This window comes from Trachurus trachurus (genome assembly GCF_905171665.1).
Source record: "Trachurus trachurus genome assembly, chromosome: 23".
Lineage (NCBI taxonomy): Eukaryota > Metazoa > Chordata > Actinopteri > Carangiformes > Carangidae > Trachurus > Trachurus trachurus.
In genome coordinates, this window is record NC_139912.1 from 18,040,488 (window position 1) to 18,064,846 (window position 24,359).

Here is a 24,359-nt window from a genome sequence, read left to right on the forward strand (position 1 = left end):
CGAGTGATAGGCGCCATAATTATTTTCATAACAGCTTGGCTTAGTGGCTGTTGGGGTGGCCCCAAATATCTGTCCATGCAATATCAACTGATTAACTATTTTGTATGTTCATGAATATGCAGAGTGATAAGAAAAAGAAAAGTCGGCACACCAACAAAAGCTCCAGAGCAATAATTTATTATCATCCAAGGGGGGAGTGATGTTTCGGGCTCAAGTTTTCTTATCATTTACTTATTTTGTCCGGCACCCAGCATTTAGATTTAGGGATGTGTGTGCTTTTTCTATTTTTTCATGAATATGCAGAGTCCCATTAGAAATAAACGAATAAATACAATGAAAAATCAAACATTTCCAAAACATTCCTTCTCTCCTGGAGGGTTCACACGCGACTCTGTCTTCTTTGTGCCATCATAGGCCTCTAGTGGCAACTCCTAACCAAAATAAAAGACCTCTGGAGCTGTCTTAAATAACTGAGAGTAAGAGTGATTCCCAGCGTGATGTCTTGAATTAATACTTAAATATGAACATAGGAGTAAATGTCTGAAACACAGCAATTTTAAAAGCTTGATATGTACGGGCCCTGATGTCTTAGCAAACCCAAAAAAGAGAGAAAACTCAAGTAAACAACAACACTGGAGTCATGTCAGCACAAATAGGGTTACAATTCCTAGATCATCCAAACCAAATTCAATACCACAGTAAAACGTATACACTACCCCTAATGAAAACCAAAGCAGACCCATTATGTTAATATTCCTGAATATTCAGCATTAAGACAGACTGAACTGTGATGGCTGTAGGAGATAATCCGAGCACCCAGAGGTGTTATGGGCTGCCGGTGGCATCATGAGCCCAGAGGTGTCGTTAGCTTCTGTCAACAGTGAGTGATCAGTGACATGTCAGGACATGAACCTGTTGATGACATGTTGATATAAAGTGAACTAGTGAAACTCACCCAGCCTGAACTCTGATGGCTCTGATGTTTTCCCATGTTATCTAGAACTGATCAAATATCTGCAGACATTATGTTAGTGTTAGTGGTGACGTCATTCCACTTGTTGTCATTATTTTCTGTTCCTGCCTTCTTCTTCTTTAAGTTTGATGTCAGACTAGGACACCTGTAGAGTTATTACAACACAAACCAATATATTGTGAAGATTGATTATAAATTACTGGATAAACACTGACAAACTAGGTAAGGAGGAAAGAACACACATGGAAGTTTATTGCACATGAAAGGAAATAAAACCTGACAAAGAAAACACTGCAAAACCAAACAGGGTGAAAATGAGTGCAGAGAGATTTAGTGGCAGCAGCTGATGTAGTGAAGCCAGACCAGGGGCCTCATTTATCATTGTGGATACACCTTTTTTTACATCATTTTCCTCTTGTTTTGTGCGTACACACTTTTCTCCGCCAAATTTGGGATCTATCAAGCCAAAACCTGACCGGGAAAAGTGCGGACATTTACACCCATTTTGACCCTGGCGTACCGTGATTTACGCCTTTTTTGAGGAACAGGAGGAATTGGCGACACCGTTGCTGAGTCAGAGAACTGCAGTGTGAGAGGGAGAGAGGAGAGCGGAGTACATTTAGAAGAGCACAGTAGGATTTTGTTGAAGTAATTGTGGTAGTGGTTGACTGTTGATGCTGGCAATCCAACCCGCTCTATAATAACACTAGGCTTTATGTTAATTGATAAACAGAGTGGATTGTGGATTTTGCTTTTTTGATTAGGCTATGTGTGTGACGTCCGACAAGGATCAAACCATCCAAGTTTAAAAACACATCGGCAGCAGCGCACACTGATCTGCAGCCTAGACGGTTATTATTCTGTCACCTGAGTTAACGAGGTGCACGTGTGTTTGGAGCTGATGAGAGGAGAGAATAAAGAGCGAGACAACGCGGCTCTGAGGAGGAACTGTGAAGGACTCTGTAATGGAAAATGACCCAAACCGAGTCCAGTAGAGCTGTAACTGTGTAGTTGAAAGGCGTTCAAAGTAATGGTAACTATCGTCCTGCTTCCTACATTGTTTTAACATCTAGGTAAAAAGAAAAAAAAAAGATTTTCTGGGCTAAAGGGGCAGATTACATAAGATTCTTCTTCTTTCTGCTCCCTTTTGTTGAGATTTGGGAGGTTTTTGTTTTTATTGTAGCTTATTAAAGTGCAAGATCATTTTTCTGACTGATTTAATGCCCGTGTATCTGCTTTCGGAGAAGCGGAGAAGTTCCGCTTCTTTCCCCCGTCCTCCGTTGTCTCCATTGTCACTTTGGGCCCTAGTTTGCTGGCGCAGCGCAGGTGGCGCAAGGTAACGCAGCTGGTCTAATGCAAGTTTCGACCAGCGCAGCCTAGTGCAAAGTCAGATTGGAAGATTGGCAGATCGCGCTGCGCTGAGATAGGCGTGGCCGCGCAGCAGGGGGAGGCGTCACAGATTCAGCTTGGTGCAGTGGAAGTTTTGTGCGAAAATGTCCCGCCGAGGTTGCGCTGAAAGCTCGCCACCTCCAACCAGGTCTAGTCTCAGCGCAGGGCGAAGCGCAGCAGGTGCAGTGGAAGTTTGGCTGACTGACCTGCAGTGCACACACGTCACCAAGACCTCACAGGCAGATCTCCACAGTTCCAGGCACATTTCAATGCAATAAATATCCACAATAACCACTAATTAATGCAACTAATGGAATCAACACGTGAATTTATATCTATATAGATTGTCCCGTCACATCTGACGTCAGATCAAAGCAGAGATCAAAGGCTGTGGCACGCGTAATGGAAACTCCACCTGAATTAACACAGCAGGGACGAACTGGCACTGAAAAGCAGCTGTGGATGTCCCAAAAGCAGGACTGAGGGTGGATGACTGCATGTCGCTGCCGTGTTGAGATACCACTCTGCCCTTGTGATGATCGCTTTATTTATTTATTTACTTATTAATTCATTAGCGCAAGCGACCGCATCACGCAGCCGTAATGAAAAACAAAACACAAATCTTCATCTCTCTTAGTCCACCACAACAGCCTCGGTATCAGATAGTCAGAATATAGCCTACTACAGTATACTCAGCATCTCTATCACAGAAAAAAAAGAGAAAAAAAGAGACGGACAGAGAGAGAGAGAGAGAGAGAGAGAGAGCGTTCTTTACGCTGATTTCATCCCGCATGGTGTTTCTTTTCTTTCTTTATTAGTTTATTAGTTGTTGTTTCTTACATTGGGCAGGGGTTCTCAGTGTATCAGATCAAACCTGGTTAAGGATGTTAGTAAACTCATTATTGGTCACTCTGAGCTCGGACCTCCGGACCGCACAGCTGTTTCCTCCTGGGAGAGGTTCGGCCTCTGGCGTCGCTGTCTCCTCCGTCCATGTCCAAGTATAAAATGACAAACTTGCAGCGCGCATCGCCCGCCGCGCAGTTAAAGGTGAGGAGAGGAGCTCATTTGATTGGTGAAGATCTGACTCGGCTGTGTCAAACCCACTCCACGCCTTTCTCTCCTCCTCCTGTCTCCCTCCCTCCCTGTCTCCTCCCTCTTCACCGTTTGCGCCGGTAGGAGGGATGAGGGGAGGGCTTGCGCTGGTCTAAGTCTGACTGCGTGGCCCACCAAACTTGCGAAATGGACCTGGGCCACACCCCGTTGACGTGGCGAAGCTGCCCTGAGGTTAGACTTCACCCGGTCTACAAAACTAGGGCCCTTAATCTTCGTATCCAATTTTGAATTCTTATCCAACCAGGGTTTAGATTAGCTGTGTGACACTGTGGTGGCTGGTGTTGCCAGATTGGGTGGTTTTCTACTACATAAGGCCTGTTTATGGTGTGTTTTAGCTGGGGTTTCTATGGAAATCTGAAACACTCTTGAACAAATTCATACTGTGAGAGAGCGCCGTTCACAAACGCCAGAATGAACGCGTTCACAATAACATTCATCAAGTGGAAATACAGTACGTTCAGTTCACGTTCGCCCAAAATATGAACGATCGTTCATGAACGCGTTCAGGCAGCAGTGTACAACATTTATACTGGCTTAACATCATTTTGTCATTGGTTTAACTCTTATGAGTCTGAGCCTATTTCTGGGTTTTACCAAAGTTTGGTGTCTTTATTTTTTCAGCACAACTTCACCTGTATGATCTACCAATTATTTCTCACTGGTCTTTATTATTGTTGTTGCATACGTTGCTGTTTAACACATGCATTCTTCTTGTGGTGATATTGTGTGGGAGAAGTGTCCTCACAATTATGTAACTTTGATTTAGATATCACATGTACCAGCCACAGACTGACGCACCTGTCCCCCTCTGTCTCCTGCAGTCATTCAGTTTGGCTTCGTCTCTCTGTTTGTGGCTTCGTTCCCGCTCGCTCCGCTCTTCGCCCTCCTCAACAACGTCATTGAGATCAGACTGGACGCCAAGAAGTTTGTCACAGAGCTGCGCAGGCCTGTAGCAATACGCGCTAAAGACATCGGTGAGTTGATCCGACACACACACAGCTGATATCGGATCATGCAGAAGACCTTTTTATTATATGACTCATAATGTTGTCGTGTAGTCATGGTGTTCTCCGGTGATTTTCTTAAACTGATTTAACCTGCAGCCGTCACCAGCAGGTCTCAGGTGAACACATCCACTGTGGAAGGAGGACATGGATGTTATACACTCACTATTGCTCTTCTTTCTCTAGGGATATGGTACAACATCCTGAGTGGAATGGGAAAATTCTCAGTCATCATAAATGTAAGTATTAATGCAGTGTATATTCTTCACTATAGTAAATATACAGATACATGTATCCTATAGAACAGACTGGACATTTGTATCAATGATCACTGTATTTACATTTTAGGCATGTATTATGCATGTAGCTACATTCTTCCTATTCTAATACCACTGGCGTTAGTGGCGTGAGTGTTTAATGCTTTTTTAAATTATAAATATAAATTATTTTTAAATTATATATATGAATAACAATAACATTACAGCATATACAATTAACAATATGTTATTGTTGTATTAATTTAGAGATATTACATTGTAAAGTTTTGACAGATCCTTAAGTCACAGTTGGTGGTTAGGTTTCTGTGACTTCATAGAAATCCCAGCCAGGAATAGAGGTGAAGGGTTAACAATGATTACACAATACAAGAGTGTTGTTGATTGACCTCAACGTTCAGCAGGAAGGTTTTCAACATGTAATCCAGCTCTCATCAGGTCTGTGTGTCCTGCATAGACTTTAAGTTACACTGATGACAGCTGAAAGTAAACACAGATTTAAGCTCTCTGTGATGTGTGATGACCTGATGAGAACCTGATTTATATCTGAAACACCCGTAAAGGCTGATCTGTGGGAGTTGAGGACAATTCTGCTCAGGATTTGTCCTCAGCTGACTAAATCTTATTCCGTTTACTTTTAATACTAAACAGATTTGTGGAGGATTCAGGAGAAAGCAATGGGAATTTGTATTTATGCTAGAGCTCAGGGGCACTCAACACACACACACACACACACACACACACACACACACACACACACACACACACACACACACACACACACACACACACACACACACACACACACACACACACACACACACACAGACTTAATGCCCTTCTCGGCGGTGGAAAACTGTAAGCAGAACATATCTTGCATTCATCAGTCCTACAGACTTTATTCAATATTGCTAAATGAGTACATTGCTGGATATCTCTTTAAATGTGGTTTTAGCTTTTAGCATCTGAAAACAAACAACTTTTCCACGCTAAATCTATTTTTCTCATGTTGTACCAACAGAAAAAATAACGTTCTCTGTCTCTCTCTTTGTTTCTGGAGGCCTTTGTGATTTCCTTCACGTCAGACTTCATCCCTCGACTGGTCTACCAGTACATGTACAGTCAGACCGGCACCATGCACGGCTTCATCGACCACACACTCTCCTACTTCAACGTGTCCAATTTTAAACCTGGCACAACACCGCAGAGCTCCGGAGACATCACCGTCTGCCGGTAAATACTCACACTGGCTCCTTTACAGTTTTTACAGGCAAGTCTTATTGAGGTACCTTAAAGATACTGTTAAATACATACAACTCAAATAGTTGTATACAAACTCAATTTCCCTGAGGGTAACCTCCCAAGGGATTAATAAAGTACTATCTATCTATCTATCTATCTATCTATCTATCTATCTATCTATCTATCTATCTATCTATCTATCTATCTATCTATCTATCTATCTATCTATCTATCTATCTATCTATCTATCAATCTATCTATCTATCTATCTATCTATCTATCATCATTTTATTCAGAACTCAGCAAACATACAATAGAAGCCTATTTTGCACACACATTTCTTGTGTTTTCATATCTGGTAGTCTTTGATAGATTCATCCTTGAACTGCTCATTCATCTACTGTCACACCAGAAGAGTGTAGTTTGGGTATTATATCTAATGTGTTACTGTAATAGCAACACAAGGTTATTATCAATTTACTCTGGAGGTGTCTGTTTCCTGGGCGTACATGGAGCTGATGTCCATCTCAACTGAGTCAAAGTGACAGAATTTCAGGTCAAGTTAGTTTACTGTATTGTCCCTGTGGGGAAATTTGTTTTGGACTTTGTCTATCTGCAGCTTATACAGAAAACAACAAACTGGTAATCGGGCAACGGTACCTTTATGCAACAGTACTTGTTTTCGGAATTTTGTGTGGTAAATGAAGTTATTTTGTCTAGAAAAAATATGTCAAAACTTCTGAATTATTATTTTGGTTCAGTGTAAACTGTCGACACAGGGGTCTTCTTTAAAGGTCCAGTGTGTAAAATGGGGGGAAAACCGTCACATCTACTGTAACGTTCAGATTCTAGTTTGCAGCACTCGCTCGCTCGCACTCACCTTGGTTTATTTATGAACGCAAAATGGAAATTCTTGAAACGCTCTCTCTGGTTGGCTGGATTTTCCGTTCGGGCTGCCGTGCAAACATGGCGGCGCAAGATGGCGACACTCTCTAAAGCAAGACCCTTGCTACATGTATATAAAATAATAATTATAAGGCTACAAACAACAAACACATTTTATTTTATAGCGATTTTACACTTATATACAAATATATTCATGGGTAGTATATTCAGATTTTGCCAATAAACCTTGTTAATTATTACACACTGGACCTTTAATGGCAATAGTGGGATCTCTGCTTAAAACTTCAGAGTTTCCAGGGAGAGGAGGAGCTGTTCACCGACAGTAGAGTTAGGAACAGGCTTGAAGATTAAAATCTGACCTCTCTGTGTTGAAGCCCAAACCTGGCACGGACCGACTCACTAGCAATGATTTTCGGCCCGATCACAGCCAAAAAAAGAGGAAGCCCGAGTCCCGACTGGACCAGAGTCATTTATATATATTTTCTGTTGTCAATGTGTCTGTGAGAGACAGGGAGCAGGGCAAGCAGGGGCAATGCCCTCTGCGTGAGCCAGACACTCCTCCACTATCTCACAAACATGAGGGTGTGTTCAGGGACCAAAATGTGGCACCGTTTGATTTTTACACTAGTCCATAGTCGGGATTGCAGTTGGAATTCGGTCGGTACTCATCCTGCTCACACACTTACATGCTAATTGTGTTTTTGAAACAATGACAGTCGATGTGACAGACGTGTCACATGCTCCATTAGTGCGGTCATACAGTGAACTATTGTACCATGTCTTCCATGGGTTTTCACACATGCCAGTGGCAGAACCTCACTATAAAGCGCTGTGGAAGAAAAGGTCAAGGATGCCAGCGCCCACAGACAGCTGAGGCCGACCTGCTGTTGCATAAGGCGGGCAAAGAATTACAATGCAAGAATACGGCCTTTGTGTCAGTGTGGCTCGGCACGTCCCGTCCGCAACACGACTAGATTCTGTTTGGCCTTAACACTTTATAGGCATGAAATTACCCATGTGACGTCTGCATGCATCTACTGGGTGTGCATGGTGGATGTACAGACGGGCGAGTGTGTTAGCGGTTGCTGATGATGTGAGCAGCGCCTCTGGGCTCCAAGGCAAATGATCCAACTCAGTATGCAATTCAAAGTATGTCAGATGTTGCAGACAGTTCACGTCTTTCTTTCTCCTCCTCTCGTTCTTTCTGGCCCACTTAATTTGAGGCCTCTTGTATGAATGAGCGCATGCAGGAGGGGAGAAAAGAGGTCAAGATTGGATGATGGGATGAACGATGGTGTCACACAGCTGGACAGATGAGGGGAAGATATCGTTGCAGAAAATGATCAGACGAGGAAATGGAAAGATCTGGAGGAAGGAGGAGGACAGCGACTTCCAAGACACGTGTGGAGTGACGAAGGCAGCGTGGAGGGATGTTGGAAGAGAGGTGCTGTAGATGGAGGGATGAATAAATAGATGGATGGTGTGACAGAAGCCAACCGCTTTTAGGTTTTAAATCTTTAATCATGTATAAAAACAGCAGTGGTTCTGCCTCAGTGGGCACAGCGTCACTGTACATCTCTGCTGCCATGTTTCCTCTACTGTACTCCCCACGCTGCCACAGAAACACACTGTACATGCTAAGCTGTGGATTCTGCACACTGGTTACAAACTTAAAGGGATACTTCACCCAAAATTGATAATTCACCAATCATCTACTCCCCATCATGCCAAGGAAGGGTTTGGAGATATTTTGGAGTCATTAAAACACCTTTGGAGTTCCAGGGGGGCAACGGATTTTCATATAATGGCGGCGGATAGAGCTCACTTTTTTTTTTAAGTATATTTTTTGGCTTTTTGCCTTTATTTGATAGCACACAGTAGAGATAGACAGGAAAGGGGAGGCAGAGAGAGGGACATGCAGGAAAGGGCTGCCCGATGCGGGATTCGAACCGAAGCCGCCTGCAGTGAGGACTGTAGCCTCTACATGGGGCGGCCGCTTTACCCACTGCGCCACGCACCGCCCCGGATAGAGCTCACTTTTAAATCGTCCAAAACACACACTATGAAACATCCAAATACCTCCATACTGCTCGTCCGTACTGACCCTGAAGCGCAACATGACAAAGTTGTTTGGAAAAAATTAAGTTAATCTCTTTTTAGGCTAAAAACAGAGATTAATAATGCCCAATTTTAATTAATTAATTAAACATTGAAAAATAAAAAGAGAACAAGAAAATATTTTGTTCATCCAATCCTGAGAGGAGGTCTTGACGTCCTCCTGCGGAATCATCATGGTCATGGTATTATATGGCCATATACCTCATATGTACATCACCACTTCAAGAAAAAGCTGGACTATCCCTTTAAAAGACAGCAGAGCAGATGAAGCGTGTACCTTAATGACATATAAGTAGAAATGATAAATGTGTAAATGGCTGCAGTGTCTCCTCTGCTCTGCTGATGTTTTGCAGCAGCAGGATCAGGCCTCGTTGGACAAACAATACCTTCAGTATCTGTTCAGTTTTCCCCGTCTTGGGGCGATTTGACCACAGACATCAGGCTGGATCGGGTGCATGTATGCTGGCGCAGATATGTCCCCGCTTCCTGTATCCTGTGCTTCAAATTGAAAACCCTCCGCAGCAAAGTCATGTGATGCAGCAGAAGTCATTTGTAATTTGCAGCGGTGGGTTGACAGGACAGTGATCATGATGTTCCTGCTCCAGGGACCTTTGTTGGATGGTTTTGTTTTTGAACAAAGGTTTTGCTGTAACACTATGAAAGCTATGAATAATCAAAAGATATATTTTGGGGCGTGGCCCTGTGGTAAAGACTCATGCTGCATAATCACAACATCCATGGTTCAGTTCAGTCAACAGATTAGCAAGAATGAAGCACAGCAAGAACAAAATGGAAGCAGGGGTCACAATAGAAGATGATGTGACATTATGTAATTAAATATATTTATCATTACACCTCCATCAAGAAAACTAAGGAGTTTGCTTTCAGAAATGTGAAAGAACACACCAAGACAGCAACTCAATTTCATTACATTCTAGATGTTCATTGAATGTGGCCTGACCAATCATTCAAACAGATTTGGTTTAAAAAAAATAATAATGGGATTATAAATAATGTTTTGATCTTAACATAAGTTCAAGTTATTCCTTTTATTGTGCTGTTTTATGTTTTTTGGGGGAGTTGGGGGCATTTTTGCCTTTAATTGACAGGATAATGAAGAGTGACTGGCTCACAGTCGGGAGTCAATCAGGTGATCACTGCTTCAGAAATTGCCAACATGGGACACGCTCTTAACCAGTCGACCACAGAACACCTCATTATGATGATGATGCATTTTTTGCCTTTAATTGATAGTTGAGAGAGACAGGAAATGGGGAGGCAGAGAGAGGGGGGATGACATGCAGTAAAGGGCCGCAGGCCCCCCTGCATATGGGGTGCCTGCTCCACCCACTACGTCACACGGTTCCCCGACGATGATGATGTTTTGCTTTTTTGTTTTTTTAAAATATATTTTTGGGGCTTTTTATTGCCTTTAATTGACAGTACATTGGGGAGAGAGACAGGAAATGGGGAGGCAGAGAGGGGGAATGACATGCAGGAAAGGGCTGCCCAGTGCAGGATTCGAACCGGGGCCGCCTGCAGTGAGGACTGTAGCCTCAACTATGATGATGATGATGTTTACCCAGTCGTTAAAAAAACCCACAATATTTATTGGTTTTGAGATTTGCCTGTAAATCAGTACGATACCATAGTTCATTTCATACTTGTCTGTAGATCCCTGTGACAGGTGCACAGCTCCCTGCAGCATGGGCTCACAGTCAGCATCATGGTCACATGGTCTTCTTATGTCTGTCTGCTGATTTTTTGTAATACATTTTTTTTAATACAAAATGGAAAAAGAAATTCAAATCAATCACTTGTGCTATTTGAGCATGGAAAAGTTGATTCCAGCTGCACATCTTCACTCTCTCTGCTGCTTTCTCCCTCTTGCCTTCAAAAACAAACATTTCCCTCATCACTGCATATTTAGTCCAATTTTTGAGAAAGAGTAAAACAGTTTTTATTAAGATGTTAGGTCTTTTGTAGGTTGTGCATCCCAACAAAAAGTTCTGAGTTCCTGAGGTCTTCGTCCAACAGTCTAAAGCCACATACACTAGGTTGACTATTGACTCTAAAATACCTGAAGTTGTGCACATGAGCATGTGTGGTTGTCTGTCTGGTGACCTGTCCAGGATGTACCTCGCCCCCAACCTGTGTCATCACCCCCCTGCTTGTGTAATACTGTACAAAGATAATATCACTCTGCATGATGCAGCTGTACTGGGCTTTTTTTTTATTGATTTTGATGAGTGATGCTTGTTGTGGTTGTACCTTGGCGACAGCATGTAAACCTAGAGAACATCTCATAAAATGCGGTGTTTATAGGTGGTTGAGGTCGGAGCCCCTGCTGAGATTCATTGGCTCCAGCCTGTGGCGTAATGTGAGCTGTGGCTGACCTCTCACCTCCGTGTCGAGGGGGCAAGAGAAAAGGCAGCTTCCCTACAGGGATATGATGTTTGTATGTTTTCAATCTGCATTCCTGACGTCGGTTAGTTCAAGCACAAATTGTATTCAGCCAGAGAGCTAAACAACACAAACAGATAAATCAATGCAAATAAAAACAAGAACGGAGGCAGAATTGTGTAAATATCCCTCGGACAGAGCGGCTTCATGTGTTTCCAGCAGGAGTAGCGTTTGTAGAGTATCATCACAGCGGTGCTCCTCATCTTCTGACTGCTTCATGTCAAAGCAGCGCTGGTTTCCCCCGAGCTGACAGGAAGTTGGCCGTGGTTACTTTCTTGTTAGCAGGAGGTCAAGTGATGCTCTGAGCTATGTCACGATGTATCATGTTATTTCTGATGGCATGTTTTCTTTTGGCCCAGTGGGGAATATTTATTCTATACCCAGTGCTCTTGTTTCAGAAATAAAATGACATAACTGTAAATGTCAAAATATCAGGAAACACATCGTCCTGCATGGACCAGGAAGATATGTCAATTTCCTGCACATACACACACATTCACACACTGATGAAACATCAGGACAAATTCTGTGAACTACAGGCTGACATGGGAGTGGATTTTGACTCCTTTCCCATCCCATCCCACTCCCACAGAAATAATCCCATCCCGTCCCAATCCTGAGCCAAAGTTTTAAAAAATCCCACTCCCATTTGTTTACTCCCGTCCAAGCTCCATTATTTTCTTCCTTCCAAATACAGTTGAATATAAAACTAAACATTACATCTAATGTTGTATTTCATGTGTTTATTTATATTGCATTAAGAAGATTTATTGAGAAGTGCATGTGGCTGTACCTTCAGAATTCACATACCCGAGAGAGGGTGGTAAATATTATCTGCTGTGACTCTTTATTTTTTAATTTGTCCGCCAACGTGATTTTGTCTTGCTTGCTGATTGTGCTGCCATCGCTGGTGGAAAAATTCTAAATAGAAAAAAAGAGAGAGGGAGAAAAAAACAAAAAAACACTGCATCATGGTTCCCACTCCTGTCCACACCCATTAACTTTAATTCCCGTCCCGATCACCTGATTAATAGTGAAATCCCATACCGTGGGAATCACGTGATGAGATCCCAGAAAAATGTCATCCTTTACTGTGAACATGACACATTATTGTGCTGTAATATCAGCAAACAATATATTTTTTAATCAATTTGATAACACATAACAAATCCCTCTCCTCAGAAGTCACAATGGAATAATGAAGTTGCAGCCACATCCATCACTTATAGCGTCCCCTGGAAATACATTAAGATGTCTTGTAATCTGGCACAAATATGGACTTGAACTCAAGGATGAAATGATTGGATGCTGAAAGAGACACAGGAAGAACAGGAAAACTCCACAGGCCTGGGAATTCAACCCAGAAGTCTCTTCTTGCAGAGTAGAGTACTAACCACTGCGCCAACGTGCCACCCAGAGCAGCAGACAAGAGGGAAACACATCAATCTTCACAAACATGAAACACACATGTTGCACACACATAATGTTACCTGACAGCAGTCAAATTTTTTCAGTGTGTGTGTATGCCATTGTGTATGTGTGTGCATTAGCACATTAGCATGCGTGTGTGTGAGTCTGTGTGTGTGTATTTAAGGATGGGAATGTCCTGACCCTTGTTTGTCAGTAAATTTATTCCTGGATCCCAGGAGGCAGCAGGGACTCTCAGGATCACACACACACACACACACACACACACACACACACACACACACCCTTGCTTTACTACATTTATAGGGAACCAATAATGATTTGATGCAGCTCATCAAACTCATCAGTTCCAGCATTTTCCCCCCAAAAGGATAATGAGCTCCCAGATTTTAGTTCCCACAAATATAGTAAAACACACACACAGAGACACACACACACATACTCAAGTCCCTCACATACTCACCATAATCTCATTGTGCAGTCTTACGAAAGAATATTGAGTTAGATGCTCCAGTGGCTGCTGAGCCGTATTATTATAACCAAACATGGAGCGTCCAGAACACACACACACACACACACAGAGGGAGAGAGGAAGAGGGAGAAAAATGATAACAGTATTTTAGATTTTATTAGAGCCGGGCAGGTGGAGTAAAAGGAAGCAGAGCGTGACAGGACAGCAGGTCGGAGGTTTTACACTTCAGCCCATCCTCAGCAACACGGGGCCAAGGAGCAGTGGGCGGGCGAGAGACATAGTAGAATGAATAGATCAAAGAGCAGAGAGAGGGAGAGAAGAGTGGACTCTGAGGCAGCATTCCTCACTCATGACTGTATAAGGAGAAGGAATCAGACACCATAAGACCCTGCTAACAGCCCCCCCCCCCCCCCCCCCCCCCCCCCCTCCTCTGGTTTCTATAGTGTGAGGGGAGTTCTCTCAGTCAGGTCAGTTCATCTGCTTTAGCTTCAGGGGCATTTTTACATGACAGATGTGTGTGGACGCGATAAGACTGATTATGTCTTGTTAGTTGTCGCAATGTAAAACTACAATCCCAGCCATTACACAAAGCCGATCTGTTGACTCCACTGCGGAAGTTCACAGTGTGATCGGAGTTTCCTGTTTCTCTTTTTCATTTCTCTTATTTTTTTTTATTATAAAATGATATTCAATCTTCACAGCACTGTTTTTGGTTTGGTCTAATTGCTGGATGGGGTTGTGATTGACAGGAGGTACTGTACATGTAAAGCTCAGGTATTGGTTGAGACATGAAAGTGAGACACAGTAGATCAGAATGTTCTTTACAGCCCCTTAAGTTACAGCCTCACGTTGCAGTTTTGCAGACTTGACAACGATTCGGCCCCGTTCATGCCTTTATTCTGGAAGTCAGCGCGGAGGAGTGTGGGAGTGTGTTGGAACAGAAGTGGGAGTCAAACCGTGGACCGTGGTGTATCTACCAGGACTTCTGTCTTCAGTCACACCTACTTTGCTGGTAACACTGGTGGCAAAGTAAAAATAAAATGACAATAGAAAATGGAAAAAAAAACAATTAATAGAAAAATTAATAATAACAATGACAGTAATAAATGAATGAATAAATAAAGTACATTATAATAATCAAAGATAGTGAGAGAGACATGGGGTAGCATCCATAGTTCATACCAAGTCAAATTTCAATACAGAGAGATTACCGGTAGTCTACCTGGTGGGCTGGCAGATTTATATATATAACCATATAAATTAAAAATGGTTGCTATATTTTGTAAAAGGTCTTACTTATTTTCTGCATCCAATAAGTTATTTTCTCTTGGGGCACACAGCTATTGATTCCACCAAGCCACATTTTAATTGGAAGGGGGGGCGTCAGATTTCCACTTACAACTCATTGAGTGCCAGCCCTTTTATAAAATGGTCAGTGCCATGTGCCAGCGTTTCGGGGCATTTTGAGTAATATTTCAAGAATATTTTGTACTATGACTCTGAAAACACCTAACAGCTCAAAGGAAAGAGGAGACTCTCTATTTAACTAGGGAAAAAACATTAAGTTGAATAGAGCCTGGTTGCACCAAAACCACTTTTTTTCTAGAAAGCTGAGAAAAATGCATTTTTGTGAAAGAGAGTCTCTCAAGAAAAACAGTGATTTATCCATTTTAATTTTGGCTTCAAAAACATGTAAAATTTCATTTCAGATGTTTTTTCATTGTACAAAAAAAACAAAACAACTAAAATACAACAAGTAGGAGTCCTACTCTGCAGAGTGATGCCTGCTCTCCTACTTCTCCTGCTGCAGTTGCTGCACCCTCACCCTCTCCATATTTCTTATGATGTTATTTAATATTACATTATTATTGAAACTAGGAAGTACTGTAGCAAACTTCCTGGTGATTCTGGCGCAGAGGGGGAGATCATGACCTGTTGTCTGAATGTTGGCACCAAAGGGACTGAATGATGGTCTCCCTCAATGTTTGTTTCACCTCCATACTGCCTGTTCTACATTGCTGCCATACAGTAGTAGACTTAACTGTGTTTTTTCTATTATCCTGTCTCTCCTTGGGTTCCTAATTAGAAAATGAACAACAGCGTCCTTGCATGTGCCTGCAGTGTCTGTGCTGTCAGACAGAGTGTCTTCCTTAGGTGAAATTAAATTTGGTTTGGTGCAATTAGCTTCTGCATTTGTTTGTGTTGTTGCTGTTCTTCTCACGCATCCAGAGCTGAGTCAGCACAGTGGTGCCGGTGAGACAGGGTGAAGAGGAGCGGCTACAGGTGAACACTGCATAGCATGCAGGAAGGAAAGGATGCAAAGTTTCAGGGTTAGTTGTAATATTGCAGAAAATTATGGCATGGATGATGATTGCAACATTAGAATCTTTGATATACAGTAAGTGATATACAGACGTGTTTTGTATTTCTTTATTAAAAGTTAAAATGTAGTAGTATAACTCTTAATAATAGTCGTTTTATTTTAACAGACTTCCTAATGTAAAAAGAAAAAGAGATTTAACGAGTCATATGATATGTTATGTTATGTTTATTTTATTTGATATGAACATCCCAAATACATTGACACTGTTCCAGTGGACAGACCAGATGCTTTGCTTGGGTGTTTTTAGCACATGTGCTAATTTTCAACACCAGTCCATAGGCGGCTATTCTAAAAACACAGAGCATATTATCAACAGTATGAGATAAAACAAAGTGCATGACACAACATCACAACAGTAATATGCTAATCTAAAAACACAGAGCACAAGATCAGCCAGAGGAGATGAAGCAAACAGAAATCATGATCGCAGCAGTAATATTAGTAACAATGAAATAGTCCATATGTACATGTATACTGTACATATTAGGTCTCAATTGAACCCTGTTTCATCAGCATCAGCCAATGTTTACCAGCACAGTACAGGTGCTGCCTTTGCCTCATTCATTCAGCAGTTTATCATGAGCTATTGAGACTGTACAGTTATTTTTGCAGAGAACTCACGTAATGATTTGATTCAATCTTCGACCATATTTGGTTAGTTTTCGCCTCGATTCTCCGTCCTGCTGTTCAGTGATAAATCTGTTTACTCTCGTGATTTGACTGGCTGTTGACTCTCGATGTCTATCTCAATGTCCTATTGCTGACTGGAAGACTGCTCCGTTAATAGCTCCGGCTCCACATAATGCAGACCTTTGTCTGTAAATCACAATCTCCTTCATCTCCTCTGTGCATTCAGTGGTTTGGGAGGATGTGATTTTCTGCCTAAAGATGTTCTGAAGATGAACAATGAGGGACTCTCCAGCTCTTGCCTTGAGAGGAGCTATATGTTTCTTTACATCCCGCGGGGACGGCCCGATCCTTTTTAAATAGCTGATGTGAAAATATCATGTATAAGACCACACTTCAGCTGAGTCCGTACACTCCTGTCTTCAACATGAATGAAAGCACTTTACTGTACAGACCTCAGTGGAACATGTGTGTGGGGGCTGCTTGGTGGTCACATCAATGTCTTGATACAGGAAACCTATGGGTTCAGTCTCCTTATAGTTTCAAAGGTGAAGACCTTACAAGAATTTATCATCGTCAAAACATATTTCTTCTGAGCATCACCTGGTGTGACCGGTTTAAACCCACATGGGTGAAGGACCTCCATCTTTATCTAAACATCTCTAAGTCTGAACTGTCGCTCTCCATCATGTTATCAGTGTCTAAATCACCTTTTCCTACAACCGAGGTCATTGGAACAGAACTTGGCGTGATGTTTGATGAGCAGCTCTTTCTGTCTCCTGGTTGTGTCTCTTTGCTCTATACAACAGTTCAGATCTTACCTGACTCAGTGCTCCACTTAGGCCTTTACAGATGATCCAGAACACAGCAGCCCATCTGGAGTTTGTTCACATCTCACTCTGTTTCTCATCAGCCTCCACCCTCATGTCCACCTGAATCAGTCTCAGAGAACCTTCTGGATCTGCTCCATCTACTGGAGCTCAATCATTCAGCTGTATGTTCATTACCAGCCACTGTGTTCCTCTAATGACCGTGGTCTGTCATCACCATCCTCAGTCTCAGTCCTCACTGGTCTTCTTCACCTGATTTCCCTCAGCTATGAAACAGATGTAGCACCAAGGTCTCACTGCGCCGATCGCTCATGTCCCTCACTTGTCAGTGGCTTTGAATCTGCAGAATGACTCAGTGTAATTTAGTTTATATTGACTGATATTGGCAGATCCTAGCGTAGATTGATACTGCTCTGCAGTTGAGATAAAGGTCAGGTCATTGACATCATATTATTTATTTAACATCATTTAAAAAGGCTCTCAAAAAGTACCTAATTTTTCATTATTGCATGTCTCATATTGTTTTGCATTATTCATTCATGTACGTATTTTTCCTTTCCTTCTTATATCACTCAATTGATTGTTACTTTTTTTCTACTTATTTTTTGTTATCATTTAATTGTTTCTCGTCTTTATTTGATTATGTTCTTCATGGGTGAGGTTTTCATATAAGCCCTTTTCGGTTTCATAAAATTCATACCTCCCCTTCGCACATCCCAATCATAAAAATTGTTCATAATATTTTAAATGATATGTTTGTGCAAAATAAATACATTTAAAAATTAAATTACGTAAATCATAACTTCCCAGATAGTAAAATGAAACTACTGTCCCAACATATGTTGGCGATATGAGCCAATGCCTGGCCCATACTGTATATGTCCATGTCTGGGCGGGTTCTGACTGATGGCTGGAAGTGTGCGCACTAGAATTGGTCCAGATGTGGAACTAACATCTGACAATCAAACTAAGTGTAGGTCAGATTTGGACCGTGGAACCAGACATATGTTGAGCCAGAAGAAAACAAGCATGTGGCTCAAGTATGGAGCAGGTTTATTTTGCTATCTTCTTCACTAATGCTACAGTATGTTTCACTGTGTCACAGATAACTGAGCCGAGCTGATGGGAAATGAAAATTTATGGCAAAATAAGTGCCTGCACTCTGACTCCAAACCAAAACATTATTTATACATGTCGCAACTTTCAGTCCCTGATGGACCATCTGTCTCTGTCCACTCAGCCTCTCTTTTAGAAGATAGTTGAACACTGTTTACAATGACTATATGCTTACAATATGTTTAACTTCAGCTCTTAGAAGAAGTATTATAAAGTTTATTATTTTTTATTCAATTTGCATGTCTTTATTGAATAGAGGAATGTGAGAGAGTCAAGAAACACAGGGGCAGATGTAGTATAAAGGTCCAACCAGCAGGAATCAGACCTGACCACATAACCATTAGGATTTATAATAATATACATTACACACTTTACAAAGTTAGAACAATTCCAAATATTGACATACAGTACATGCCTATCTTTGAAAGATGTGTATGTTTATTTATGTATATACAGTACAATATGATACATGAATAAATGTATATCCACCTCAAAATCTGCCAGTCCATGTTGATAATATAAACAATGGAGTCCAAAAGATACTTTCAGAATGTGAAGACAGATGTGAAGTTTGTTCAAAGTTCATCAGAAAATGATGAACATGTTTTTTCTATTTTTGTTAAAGGGACAACGAGGAGTTTCTATTTGGTTATAAAAAAGCCTCACGTTAATGTGGATGAATCTACGCTACCCACACTTGTTAATGGCTCCATGTTCGATAAATATATTGTTTTGTCTCTATCGTTATTTTGTTATTTTAATTAATGGTGGAAATGCTGGGTGAGCCGACCAGTGATTCCTTACTTTCGGTTTCGCGGACGCTGCCCGGCGGGTCATGAGAATAACACCGCCGAATCGCCGTTTATGGTCGGAACTACGACGGTATGTGATCGTCTTCGAACCTCTGACTTTCATTGTTGATGAATGAAAACATTTGTGGCAAGACGTCCGTCTTGCGCCGGTCCAAGAATTTCACCGTGCGCGCGGAGGCTCATGATAAATGTAGTATGAGCTTTCCAAAACTCCTCATTGTCCCTTTAAATGTTGTTTTAGTAAACTTCAATGTTCACATGGTTTTCAAAAAAAAAAAAAAAAAACTCATACAGATTTTCAAAAATACGTATAAAATAGATAAATCCCATGTTATAAACTCATATTGTCTCATATCCAGGGGCTGTATATATATTATAATTATATAGGTTACATATCTGGAAACACCTCCAAAGGGATAAACTGTATGTGATGTATTAGAGCTGATGCAGCTGCAAACGTGTTTTCTGCTGAGGAGCTGACTTTGACTGAATCCTGCTGTGTTCATTTGTGTTTCCATATGAGCGACTGCACCCAAAGACTTCCATTCTAAATAAACCTTGGAGTGGAACATAGGGTGAGACCCCTGCCTATGTTATGTAGGAGTGATCACATACAGCAGGAAACTGGGCTTGGCTGTGTACCAGGTCGTCTCATTAGTGTGTGTATGTTGTTGAAACCAGATGTTTGTCCATACATGATAATCCTCTTGATTCTTGTTGAGAGCAGATACACACACACATTACCAAACATGTAGACATAATTTACTCTGTTCTCTGTTGTTCGCACATTGAGCAGCTCTAGTCATTTTCACTTTTACAGCCTCACACTCCAGTCTGCACCACTCCTGCAGACTATGCACTTCACACAAGCACACACAATAGCCATTCTTGAGTCAGCTGGCTTTGTTCAGAGCAGCGGCCTGCCAGTGGCAAATAAAGTTTTATTTTAGACAAAGTGGAACCAAAACTTGACCCAATTTTTATAAATAAACAAGTTTAGAAATGTTTCCATTCATGTACTGAGTGTGTTGGACTAAATAAGAGCACAACCTCAATTTGCTTAGAGAAATAAAATCTTGTTTCATCTCGTGCCGTGAATTAAACATTTTCTTTTCTTGGCTTCTTTCTCTTGTTCTTTATCCCCAGTCAGTTTCTTCTCATTCCTCTGCCTCTTTTCCTCCCATCATCTCTCATTCTCCTCTTGTCTCTCCCTCTTTTCTCCGTCTTCAGTCTGAGTCTGCCGCCCATTAGCTCAACATGTGGTTCCAGTTTTGGGCTTTTAGTTTGACCAGCACAGTAAAGCGTGTTTACTACAAAGAAAAACAAAGGAACGGAATCCTTATAAAGTTTACTGCGCTTTGAGGCAGGTACCAAGCTGAGTGGAGGAGTGGTGTGTTGTAATCAGCCTGTGTCTCATAATAAATCCGTTTTGGAATAACAGCTGAGGATGAAAGTTGATCTGAGTTGGGTCCAAGAGTCTGCAATCACCTATGCTAACCTTGTTAACCGCCTTATTTCAACCTCACTGGTCTATATAAGCACCGCAAAAACATTTGTTCCCCCTCTCTGCCGGCAGAGGTCCTTGCAGAGCTGGTACTGTGGAGCAGACTCTGTTCTCTATAATCACACTCTGCAGCAAGGGCGACCTTTGTTTGGATATAAAGATGGACGCAGTCTCCAGATGTCAACCACAGGTGTGAAGAGTATTGAAGACCTTTGAAAAATGGATTTAGAGGTTTTGTTAGTGGACCTGGATCTATAACTGTGGCAACCATTCACTCCTGTTAGCATCGTTAGCAAAGCTAGGCTTCCTTGTCTTGTTGGTGGAAAGCTAACCTGAGGATAATTCACCATTTAGCTAAATAACAAGTTAAAAGGCTAAGCTAATTTAATGGTTGTAATGGTTATGATGATAAAAAGACTGAAGGTAAAACTGTAATGAATGGAAAAATATCATTTGAAAAACACTTAAAAAGTGCATTAAAGGGACAACAAGGAGTTTGTATTTGGTTATAAAATAGTCTCATATAGTCACCGTGCGTGCGGAGGCTCATGGGAAATGTAGTGTGAAAAGACATTGCTTTCCAAAACTCCTCGTTGTCCCTTTAATGGGAGTACTGGATGGCAGGGTTAGGGTTGACTGGTTCATGAGAACAGTGAAAATGTTAAAATGTTATTCATCAGAGTGGTTCAAAAGCTGGTAATTCATTGTATTTTATAGGTCTTGAGTTAAGTTAAATTAAGTAAAAAAAAAAAAAAACATAAAAACATAATTTTTGTTTAAAATGTTGTATTTACCTCATATAACATGTTGGGAAATGCACTTTAAGTTACATTCTGAAACGTAAACTAATAAGGAGGAAATTAACTGCTGCAGAGACCAAAACCTTTTTCCCCAGGCTGGACATTTTAACATGGGAGTCTATTGGCCCTTTGAACACCACACAGTTACGGCTCCACTCGACTCAGCTGCTCTACTCGGTTTTGGTCATTTTCCATTACAGCTGAGTACTTCATAGTACCTCTTCAACAGGGTCGTCATAGCACGGCTGCTACGGTCGCTCCGTCTAACTCCTCTTCCTTGTGTGTTGTGTTGCAGGTACAAAGACTACAGGGAACCCCCTTGGTCTCTAGATGCATACCACTACTCCAAACAGTACTGGTGTGTCCTGGCTGCAAGACTGGCTTTTGTCATACTGTTCCAGGTATGAGCTCATTGTTTTTGTTTGTTTTTGCTAATCCTTAATTCAATTAGCAGACTGACAGAAATACTCAGAATGAAGCAAATTATTAATAAATTAATTACATAATGGTCTTTAACAGTTTCACACACATGTTCAGGCTTTTCACAGTTCATGAGCAACAACGCAGAATTGCACAGTTTTGCATCTGCAGGTTTCAAATGTGTCGATCCACTTCCCATTTTATTGTGTGCAGGTGTATGGCTTTAATTTCTGTGATGAAAACATAGATTAAGTAATTGCTCATGCATGTAGTGTGTGGGCCAGTCATTTCTTTTTAAGTGGATCACACTGTTCTCTCATTATGGTCAAGGTCAGTCACTGACCAGCTCATTATTGTCTTTCGGCCTCATGCCTCATGTGTCCACCACATGTCTTTGAACAGCAGAGCTGCTGGACAAGTTTCCGTTCATTACTGCAGATAGATCATTGTACTTCCTCAGTGTCAAACACTTTACAGTGGGTGGCAAGTTTCTGGATCAGAGGTTTCCCACACTCCCAGTGCAATATGAAGCAGAGACAGTGTGTGAGCTGAAATGGATAGGTGCCCAGTCAATAACTATATATATATATTCTTTTAAATAAGCATTACTTTCTCTTTTCACTGATGTCATCATCTCAATGTGAAAAAATGCCCATAAGAGAAATAACAGAAAAAAGGCGTTCTTCAATTCAGGGTTTAGTATCCACCCAAAGACGAACCAATGTGTATGTGCAGGTGGATAAAACCAGTGAGCTACTGATTAGTGGAGGACCCACTCAACCTGACCCCCTTAAGAAATATACATGAAAAACTACGCTTGAGTTGTAGCACATGTTACATTAGCCGATTTACATCCCCATAAACTCTGCTTCAAAATTTAGAGCAAGATATGATAAAAAAAGGTAGATGTGTCTTTTGATTATGAAGCAGGTCCATAGAAAAATACACAGGCTGCCTGCAGACACTGAGCCTTGAGTGAGTGAGTCAGGACTTCTCTCAGCCACACCCCAAGCCCCTCCCACCTGGACCATCCATCCATTCCTGTAGGATTTAGTGGTAACCCTTTAATTTACAGGCCGCTAATTACATGATAATGTCAAGAAATAGCCAAGAAATAACAAGTAATTGCGTCATAATGTCTAGAAATAACGTTCAATTTCAAAGTAATGCCAAGAAATAACGATTGATTTTGTAGAAATAGCCCAGAAATAATAATTCCCCAAAAAATCAAAACATGAAAAGCATGTGTTATCTTTTGCCTTTATGAAGAACATGACATTAAATTAATAAATACATATTATAAATGACAAGTCATTAAATTGACTGCTATTTCTTGACATTATCATGTAATTAGAGGCCTGTATAGGTTACCGATTTAGTTTCTGTACTGTTCTGTAATCTGGAGCACCTAGAAAGCAACCAGTCAGAACCAACTAGAGCTCCAGAGAGAAGCTGAGAGAGGAGATGTAAAGCTACACTGAGGTGACATTTGGCTCTTATATGTGATGGTTTATTATTCCTATTTTTTTTTTATATATATATTATTACAGTTGAGATTTTCTGCTCAACATGGTTCATGTGTGTTGAGCATCTCTGCACTATATAGACTCTCTTAAAGATCTTGTAACTGTAACTTGTGACTTGAACCACCACCTGTCTATACTCACCCATTTCTCCTCTTCGGCCCCGCCCTCAGAACCTGGTGATGTTCCTCAGCCTCGTGGTTGCCTGGGTGATCCCTGACGTCCCCAAAACAATTGTGGAGCAGCTCAAACGGGAGAAGAAGCTCCTGGTCGACGTCTTCTTGAGGGAAGAGAAAGAAAAATTCCAGCTCATCCAGAGCCTCTTCACCAAGGACACCCCCGCCCAGCCGGGCGGCCACGCTGCTGCCCCTCCAGAACAGGGCCTCCCCGTTCTGGGCCGCTACAGTACTCTACCCCCCGGCACCACCCAGGCCTCTGCTGAAGATGGAGGAGGAGGGCCGAGGGTGAGGTGCAGGGCCGCTAGCTTCAGCCAGTTCACAAGGAATGTTCCTCCGTTGCCTAGGAATGAAAATGAAAATGCCAGACACACGGCGGTGTGACATCACGTGCATCCATAGGGGTACCTCAGCTATGCCTCATGGCTGTGATCTGGTCCATATATACAGTATATTCTCCTGCCTGTGTCTCTTGTGTCCCGGTGTGTGTGACACAATGGAGCTGTGATTAAAGGCATCACAGCCTAACGCTAATGTGATGTTTTATTCATAGGTCGCAGTGGTTGAATGTGCAGCGTCTACACTGGTCGAATGGGTTTGTATGTTGTTTCTATTCGCACTGACTGTTCACATGATGAAGTGTTATCATTTTTACTTTTTGGTAAAAATAAATTACTTAGCGAGGCGCACTAGCTTCATAGCGTAGAAAAGCAATAATTACTGTATTAGGCTGAACGGATGAAGACCACAAGAAGCTGAAAGAGACTGGAGATGAAGACAGAACT

The 24,359-nt window shown here is 41.6% G+C and overlaps 1 protein-coding gene across 1 annotated transcript in view; it reads left to right on the plus strand.

Moving 5' to 3' along the window:
- ano2b (anoctamin 2b) overlaps nt 1-23,958 on the plus strand; it is a gene marked incomplete at both ends in the record, with an annotated part of 90,031 nt that extends 66,073 nt beyond the window's left edge. Inside the window, 5 exons of the mRNA XM_083999645.1 lie at nt 4,297-4,449; nt 4,666-4,718; nt 5,815-5,987; nt 21,751-21,856; nt 23,572-23,958. Coding sequence (XP_083855771.1) covers nt 4,297-4,449; nt 4,666-4,718; nt 5,815-5,987; nt 21,751-21,856; nt 23,572-23,958 — 872 coding nt within the window. The remainder of the gene's footprint in view (nt 1-4,296; nt 4,450-4,665; nt 4,719-5,814; nt 5,988-21,750; nt 21,857-23,571) is intronic.
- Nucleotides 23,959-24,359: the final 401 nt, after the last annotated feature.